Genomic DNA, 9,887 nt, shown 5'->3' with positions numbered 1-9,887 from the left:
TGAATTTATTATTTATCAATGCAAAAAGACATACCTCTGTTAAACAGCTAATAACTTTTTTGCCTAATAAGATACGAAGTTACGGTCTTCTACGAAAATAATCAGCGGAAAATTTGCTTTCGGAATTTAATAAATTGGCACAAAAATTGTCAGCTGGCTCGGTTCCACAGAAGAATAAAAAATGATGTTGATTTTTCAGTACAAAATATTAAATTTTTCCATACAAATCTAAAATTTCAAATTTACTCATGTAAACGTTACTTAAAAATTATGCAAAAAATCATGGATGAGTTTTGGACCAAAACGAAGCTTTTTAGACCCCAGGGTTTGAGAAATTCAAAAATGACCCCAAATCGACTCAGTCTATTGCAATAGTCTCTTCAGATTAACCTCAGATGCATTCCCTCTGAAATATATAATTTTTATACAATTAAACACATCTTACTTGTCGGCAACTTATGGGATTCGAACCCAAAAGATTTTCATGCCGATACCGGGAATCGAACCCAGTACGCCTTGAATTACCAGACTCGCGCCAGCCTATCCACTAGACCACATCAGCGCTAATTAGTGAGCATTTAACAAATGCATATTTTTTATAACCTTACTTTATTTTTTACTTGGTATTTTGTATTTTTATTTAATAGGTACGTTAAATTTCTGTTTCTTTGAATGAAGTTTGCGCATTTGCTTTTCTACTTTAAATTTATGTATTGAATTTAATAAAATTATATTAAAGTTATGAAAATGAAATTTATCATCTAAGACTAGCTGGCCCGGTGTGATTTGCTACCCCTTCCATGGAAAACCTTTCAATTCGTTGCGATTTTTATAATTACAGTAAACTTCTTTTTCATTACATTTTACCAATATTTAATCAAATGCAAACTGTTTCTCATGGTATTTGAGCTTCTAGATCAGTGGTTTTCAAAGTGGTCCCTACCGCCCCCTTGGGGGCGTTGAGAGCTTTCAGGGGGGCAGTGAGCTCAATTTTGAAATCTGGGGAGCGTTGGAAGAGCTCAGGGGGGCGGTGAGGTCGTAATTCACATTTTAACATATCACGAAACAACGTAGATTTGGAAACAATTAAATTCAATGCAAAACAATGAAATTTCATTACAGATCATCAGGTCAGGTTTAAAACTAAAATATCGATAATTTCACAGACCTGGATACAAATTTTTGTTCTAGTATTCAAAATTTTTTTTCAAAAAATGTATCTAAAAGATTTTTTAATATTGTCATACATTTTGTGTACCCCCTACATGTTGATCATGTTTTGTATGGATAATTCAGGTTATACTAGATAAGATTAATTTTAGATGGCAAGGCTTGATAATTTTTAATGTCTTAAAAAACTGATAAACAGAAAAAAAACCTTCGAAAAAATCTGTGTAAAAGGGTGTTATATCATAACTTATATGTGATATAGTGATAGCTCTTCTGAAAGAAAATTTGAAATATTTTTTTTAGGTAAGAGCATTTTTATTTTAAGTTCTTACTCGTTCATCTTTATTTCAATTGTACCGTTTACAATCGATAAACTTTTAATCTATTCGGTTATCACTAACATTTCTGGAATTCAGTTATTAAAATCTAATTTAATCATGAAGAGCATATGAAGGCATAACTTGAACTCAGATATAAAAAAATAATACTATTTTTTACGTTATTTCACCGGCTGGACAGTAATTAATTGTTAAGTTTGTATTCAATAATGCAAATTAATGGTGAATATGAAATTTTTGTTGTATTTGATTTTATATCAAAACAAAATTATAAATCAGTTTAAGTAATTGTTCTCCAAATTTTACATTGAATTAAGTGTTTGCTGGAGGTTTGAAGCAAAAGCTTTCAAGTTCTTATGTTTGGTCATTTTTCATATATTTTTCGAAAATTTGCACTTTTCTTTCGGACGAAATAGTATGTAAAAAAAAATTCTAAAATTCTGAAAAGTTACGAACTATAGTTTAATATATAAAGAATCGTTTGACAATGTAAAATTAAAATCGACAATTTTTTACACCTACCTTTTACACCTACCCCTTTGGCTCTGAGGGTCTCGTATAGATTTGAATGAATTTTGAGTTGGGGGGGGCGTTGAGCTCAAAAATTTTGCAAAAGGGGGGCGGTGATTGAAAAAAGTTTGAAAACCACTGTTCTAGATTGTATTGAGTTTCGACGTAACTCAAAGGTTTGAAGGTTGAAGGAGCAACTCTTTAGAAAAAAAGGAGGGATTTTCAATACAATAAATAAACTCTTAAAATAAAAAAAAAAAACGCCCCTTCTTGAAACGGTAGGAGTATTTAGATACAGACAAATTTGTAGATATATAATCAAAAAAAATCGCCAAACTTTATGAAAACATCTTACTGTTATCATAGTCCAATGTTTCGTTGAATTTGTTAATACAGACCCCGTTCGATTTTTGGCAACATGCCTGAACATTTTGTGTTGCCAAAATTGAATGTTGCCAAAATCGATTGTTGTCAAAATCAAACGGTTTTTATCGATTTTTTTTTCTCAAATTATCACAAAATAACTATTTTTATAATACTTATCGGTATTTTAAGTCAATCTCCGACCATTTTTAATTGATTTTCTCATGTGTTTTGATGCATTTTGCACTATTCCTGTTATGTTTTATAATATTTGTGTCATATTCGCTGTTTTTGTGAATCTTCGTCATTATTTAGTGGTTTTTGGTCATTTTTATTCTTTTGTTTAATTTTATTTATTTATTTATTTTTTTTTTAATTTTTATCTTTTGTCATTTTGAGTATTTTTTAAATTAAATAAAAAAAACTTTTGTTTTTTTTTTGTTAAATTTTGCCAGAATTTCAGAACATAAAATTGTATTTATGGTGTTTGTCAGAACCTAAAATTCAGAACCTAAAATTGTATTTATGGTGTTTGTCTAAAATAATAATAATCCTGTTATAGCGAAAACTAAAAGGTAATGTTATTTTTGAAAACCGTTCGATTTTTTCACATGTATGTATGGTTCCCCCATCGGTAGCAAGGTCCAGCCTTTGTCTGTGTGGCTTGGCCTTCGAATTACTTTTCAGGCTTCCACGGCCGATGGTTCGTCGAGAGAAGAAATCACCTTCAGAGAACTACAATGGTTGGCAATCCACTCCGCTTGCAATAGTCTCTTCAGATTAACCCCAGATGCATTCCCTCTGAAACATATGATTATTTATACAATGAAACACATCTTATCTGTCGGCAACTTATAGGATTCGAACCCAAAAGTTTTCTTGCCGTTACCGAGAATCGAACCCAGTACGCCTGGGTTACCAGACTCGCGCCAGCCTATCCACTAGACCACATCAGCGCTCTGAAACCGTTCGATTTTGGCACTTGTTGCCAAAATTGAACGGGGTCTGTAATATGTATGTTACATATCTTGAATATGAGAGCCTTAATTCATTTAAAGATGATGCGTCTCTCAAAGCAACATATTAAATCTAATTTTGTGAAAATTTATTTGTCAATTCATATAAAAATCTCATTTTGACAAAACGCTTATGTTCATCATTTTTAAACAAACATCCTTCGAGGATTGTAAAAAAAATGTCAAGTTTTTGTTAAATTTGTATGGGAGGCCCTTTATTGCATTCGGAGAGGTTTGGTACTATTATAAAAACCATATCCGGTCTTGAAAACGGCTACACGACAATTTCTACGATGATCGGTTCTGTAGTTTCTGAAAATTGTTCGAATTGTGTCAAATTTATGTTAGTTTTGTATAGGACCCTCCCTTTTTTAAGTTAGATGGGGTTTTAAAATGTTCTAGAAACCATTCCTGATCTTGAAAACAGCTACACATCAAATTTCACGTTGATCGGTTCAGTAGTTTCCAAAAAATGTTCGAATTGTGTCATATTTTTATTAATTTTGCATGGGAGCCCCACTCCTTCAAGTCGGAGCGGTTTGAAGGTAATTTAGAAAACATCCCCGGTCCCAAAAACTCTTACATACCAAGTTGCTGATGAATGTTTTTTTCCACGAGGTGGGGGTTTGTTTATCAGTTAGTTCTCCCATATTAAGTTAAAAAAAAAAACAAATATACTAACAAAAATGTAGCGGACTAATCAGCGGTCCTGGTTTTAAGTCCTAGATTGCAGCACTATCTTGCAGTTAAACAAAATTAAGACACATTTTCGGACCGATAATCAGCATAATTTTGTACTTTTCGATGGAGCTTGAGGAACCAGGCGGCTAGTAGTATTATTAATATGAATTGCAATTGAATCGGAAGTGAAGAAGAGCAGATAGTTCGATAGTGGTAAATTCTTGAGCTGGTGATTCTTTGCAAATCCAGAAAAGCTTTTCTCAGCTCACCTCCTCCAACAAAACTGTGTTGGAAAAGTTCCTCAAAACGATGAATATGGGTCAAAATATATCCGGAAAATCAGTATTGAGACAGTGCTGCTATCTACGACTTGAACCTGAAAAAGTATGGTTAACTGAGTCAATGAAGTCAATGAATTCCAAACTGTTTTTTTTTTCTAATTCAAAATTAACTCAGAGCTTTTGTTTTGTTATTTTACCTAATGTTCACGAAGAAATTAAGCAGTTTGATGAAGTATTATAGCTCAAACGTCAAATTCCTTCGGGCTAGAGGAAAATCTCTTTAAAACCCCTTTAAAATCCTTGGAATACTAGAAATCCCCATAAAATGTAGTTATCTATTCAAATAGGTCGTTGGAGCATTATTATTCCAATTTACACAGTAAATTTTGAGAAATATTCTTATTTTACACTTTTTTCATATTTTTGGTCCTCTACGCCAATTGCTTCATCAAAAAAAAAAAAAAATGCTTTTTTTCCCTTTGATCAATTTGTAATAAATTTTTGAATAAAGTTTTGAAGATTTTCAATCATTTATATTTTAACAAGCAAAATAGCACATAGTGGTACTATTCTTGGCCCTTATGCTGCGACGCGCGTGACGTGATGATTGTCACCTCACCTCGAAGTCACCGTGAGATTTGTCACCTTATTCCCGAAGTCGATGCGGGTAAAGTGACAGTGGTTCATTCTAGGTGAGTGACCCAATGAACACATCTGTCAAATCGGAAAAATTTTCTTGGTTTGTTTTGATTTCGACCACGATTCTAAATTTCGGAAGAAACTTAAAGAAAAGTTAGTTGAAATTTCGGTGCGAAAATAGTCGCGATCGATTGGTCCTCGTTAAGCAAACATTGTGAGGTTTGTGACAAAGCTGATGTAACCTAATTTTCGGGAATCGACAACTGCTGCCCCGACATACCAGAACACTGGAAGCCAGATCCTGATGGTACCAATCACCAGGATTTCTGTTAGTTGAAAAATTATTGGACGTACCATCGATATTTGTGCGTTCGAAGAGAGCTGTTGATCAAAAATCGAAGGTTCCAGATTAATATGAAGCCAACGGCAATTCGGCTAAATACGGAAAGGATGGATGTCCGATTCGAGCCAGTCAAAGGGTGTTTATGTTTGGCGTTCTATAAGAGGAATTCCGCTGACGGCTTAGATGGATTATTTCAATTTTTCGATGGCAGAGGAACGAAAACAACCAAACATGTCCGCAAGGCTCTCCGTCAACAAAAAAACCAGAGGTAAAAATAATCCGAAAATTTTTAAAGTTTTCGACCTAATTTTCTATTATTGTGCTTTCTAAGACAAATCAAATTTTCGATGGAAATGTTTAAAACATTTAAAAAATGCTAGAAAAGTTGTTTAATTATTCCCAAAACTATCATACTCATTATTCCGCTTTACACAAATTTTTAATTAAAGTTCTAACTCGTCACCACCTGAAAAGGTACCGACAATTGTCACCTAAAATCGTCACCCGAATGCGACGATTCTCACCCACGGTGACTACGAGAGTAGGGTAAGAACTCACAAAGTTCATCCGAAGTGACGTTCCTCACCTAAACCGACAACTGGAATAAAGTGACTTGGGTGACTCGATTATCATCACGTCACGCGCGGCGCAGAATAAGGGCCCTTGTTTCGCTCACTGTATGTATAAATGGTTTTGAATTTTGTGTTTGGTTCCAAAAATCGCTCATTTTTTTTGATAAAACTTTATCAAAATACATACTTCGTTTTGGACTTAAAAATACTCAATTCGAGCATTTTTGATTAGTTTTAGCAAAAAAGTTAATAAATCCAGCCTTATTTCAGCAAAATGAGGGCAACGGGCTGTATCGGACATTTCACAAATGGCGTTTAAAACATCCATGCAAGTCCGTGTAAAACAATCTGGAAAGGTTTAAAAATAACATACACCGCCTTAGCCAATTAAGACTTTACAGACTGAATAACTATTGACAACTTAAGATTAACATTTTACATCCAGTATCGAGATGGGAATCGAACCCATGCCATCGGTGGACCAACGATTACCAATATTTTTTTTTTAATCTGGCCATTTATATGAGTTTGGGTCGTGTAATTTTTTGGAAATTTAATACTATAGTTTGAAGATGATCTTATTTTAAATCCGAACTTAAAATTTTATTCTAGAAATAATTAAATAAAAATCATTATTGACATGAATTGATTTCATAATCCAGAATAAAAATTCTAATAATTCTAATAATTTAAAGTGCAGACTACTGAATTATAATTAAAAGTGATATTTTATTCCGAGGGTCGTTACAACAAAAGGTGAGTATTTCTAAAAGAAATTAAGAATAGTAAAAAATATTTAATACCGGTGCTTCTTATCATTAAATTAAATTTGCAATTCAATTTAAGATTTAGTAATCAATCCGACTCGTGCTGAAAAGATCTACTATGTGAAACTTGTTGCATGAATATATTAGTTTAGGCATTTTTTTTCATTGTGTTGACTTTCGCTTTCGTCAATGTCTTTCAGTTTAAGGGCGAGGTTTGGTTCTGGCGGGTTAAATACATATTTCAACACCTTGCGGATCATATACGAGATAAGGTACACCGGGGTAAGTGTGGACGGTTTTTCGTAAAGTTTAAAATTAAAAAATCATTAAAAAATCAGCAGTGGATCAATTTTAGTAAAATTACGTTTAATGTTATGTAGAACATGTTTTTTTTACAAACGCTGAAGAGATGAGCTTGATAGAAGCAAATTAAGAAAAGTTAACATGTTAGTTGTTATGGACTGCTGGTGTCTTTACTTACCCCGCTTTATGTGGTAAGTGTGGACGGTAGATTTTTGTTTTGATTTCCCAGGAAATTTTCAACAAATTTGTATTTTCTTGGTTGAATACCATACTTTATTGCTCGAACCGTCCAAAAATTTTAAAAAAAGTTCAAGGTGCCCTTAGTAAGGCATTTTTCAACGATTATTGTGTGCAATTTATGTTGCAACACACGAGATCCGATTTAATTGAAAATATATACTTTTTCTAGAACAAACAAGTACTTGACCCAACTTTTCATGATCCGAATGCTAAATATAGCTAAATTGTACTGGATAAAGGACAGAAAATTTAAGAAATAGGTAAGCATTAAGTCTAGTCTGTAACTCAGGTAGGGCTTGGAGACAAAATTTTAGTTTTTTGTAAATAAATTTTTTTTTTCTCCATTTTTAACCGCCATTTATCATTCTAATTGGTTGTTTCAAATGTAAGGATTGTTTCAATGTAGAATTTTTTGTCAAGGGCCAGCTAGTTTACGAGAAATTTGTAATTGAAAAAGATGCACATCAACTCCGTCGTAGTTAAAAATATAAATTCCCAAAAAGTCGCTGAAAACATTCGTTATTGACGGAATCGTACCTTTTTCACCGTTTTTGGATAGATTACAAGTAAATTGAACATTCCGCATTGAAGCCTGAAAAAATAGTGATCAGTATTGTTTGTGGAGCCATCGTCCACACTTACCCCGGTGAACCTTATCTCGTTTTTTCGCTCGCCATGGTTGTTCTAAACATAGGCACAACTTAAAATGTTATGAACTCGTCAATGACACTTTACTCGTTAAAAAATAAACACAACATTTTTGGTAACTCAAAGAGACTAAGTTTGTAACATTTAGTCTAGTGGTTTTTGAGAAATAGAGGGTTGAAACCTCATTTTTACGGCACTAGTATAAAAAGATTTGATCATTTTGGAATTAAATTAGAGAAAGAAATCATTTATTTTAAACAGACCGGTAATTTTGACATTTTAGTCTAGACAGTAAACTAATTAGTCTTAAATGAGTTGTTTCAAGATTCAACTATTTTCAACCCAATAGGAATGATGATCCCATATTTCTAAACTCATCTACTGAAACATTCAATAGGTAAAGTCTTTTATGTCAGGTTAGTGAATTTATTCCTTTGACCCCGCAGCCAACTCGTGGTACGATTTTCCGCGAACAATCACACAAAATAGAGCCATTCAAATGTATCGCTCGCGTCATAGAATTTACCACTCAATTCAACCATCTTTATCTATTCATCGCACCACCCCCATCGTTTTCCCCATCGTTTTCCCCATCGCATCGGCTTCCTTTCCATCCCGATTTTTTTTCTCCATTCAGTAACAACGCGGATTCTGGCTGCGAGTGGTTTGAAAAATTTCAATGAAATCCGGCGGAGACACTGCTTGGTTGCTTTTCACATGAATAATGCACACAGTGTGCGCAACTTGTAACATTTTTTTCTCGCTTTAGGTTTTTTTTCATTGCTAACCCTCTCCATGAGCCGCAGAGACCTACATGTTTCTAGTCCAATCAGAACATGGCCGTGTTTTGTCGTGTCTCTCGCTATTTCTGCTGTTTTTTGCCGCTGGTTCCAATTATTCACAGTATTTTGGAGCTAGCTTGCAACTTGTTGTCACATTTCGATGGTGGAATTTCATTCAACGCTTGTCTGAAAATAGAACACAAAGAAAAGGGGGGATGTTACTTTTTGCTTCTTGGATGGGACAATTGATGCGTGGAAAAATTAATGGTTTGCACTCGAGAGCGATGCGTTTTCTGATGTTTTTGTTTTAGTAAGAGCGTATGGAGTTCAGCTGACACAAATCTACAGTAGTTTTTTTATGGCTATTTTAATTTTTAGGAAACACATCTTTAGACTATGATTGCATTGAATTTGAACGTATTTCTTTGGTTGTTCACATTGCTGTCAACGTATTAAATTATTTTACTTCCGAGAAAATGAATGTTCTGTTTAATAGAAAACAATCTACATATATTCACCTACGCACTACGGACCTTGGTTCAATTTTTTTTTTGATAGCCGTAGTAAAACCCTCAATATTTATATTTCATCTTTATACTCATATTAGAGTCAATTCTATCATTGAACCCATAACTTAAGTAGTAATATAAAATTATTCTTTAGATCTGCCTAAAAGTGTGAAAAACAGGATCCCCTTCCTTAAAAATATCTACTGGTATTAAGATCCAACAGCTTAGAAACGACTGCAGAATGGAAAACCAAATGTTAGAGTACGGAACAAACTTGAGATGCTTCAGATTTTACTTACGCATATAATACACTGCTCTATATGCCTAAGTCTGCAACAACAACATTCATTCCTGCTACTATTGACTCAAGCATCACTCAAAATAAAGGAGACGATAAAAAATATGGATTCTTAATGAATAACATAGATTTCAGGCCTAATGAGCACTTGCTAACGAGCTACGATTTTTAATTTAAAGTTAAAGCTTACTATAGATTGTCCCATTATGTCTAAGTACGATTTGATACAACCGTGCCCATTCCGTAAGACGTTTTAACAGCTGTTGTTGTTTACAGTTCAACTTAAAACTTGAGAAATGAGAAGCATTTTCCCGGAAGAATGCAAAATGTCGTGCACAAATGGTGCACTTTTTGCTGAGCCAGTTGGCGGAAGTATGGAGAGTTTCGTAGACAAAAATTGATCTGGGTGGAAACCGCGTCCGGTGGA

General features: G+C 33.7%; 1 protein-coding gene across 1 annotated transcript in view; it reads right to left on the bottom strand.

Annotated features, from left to right (window-relative positions):
* Positions 1–5,974, bottom strand: part of LOC129753485 (arrestin homolog) — a 55,055-nt gene extending 49,081 nt beyond the window's left edge. The window contains exon 1 of the mRNA XM_055749301.1: positions 5,928–5,974. Within this exon, the coding sequence (XP_055605276.1) occupies positions 5,928–5,974 (47 nt within the window). The remainder of the gene's footprint in view (positions 1–5,927) is intronic.
* Between the last annotated feature and the right edge of the window lie 3,913 nt (positions 5,975–9,887).

Source organism: Uranotaenia lowii, chromosome 3 (genome assembly GCF_029784155.1).
Source record: "Uranotaenia lowii strain MFRU-FL chromosome 3, ASM2978415v1, whole genome shotgun sequence".
NCBI lineage: Eukaryota > Metazoa > Arthropoda > Insecta > Diptera > Culicidae > Uranotaenia > Uranotaenia lowii.
The sequence above is the reverse complement of the archived record's forward strand: the minus strand, read 5'-3'. Positions and strand labels throughout refer to the sequence as shown.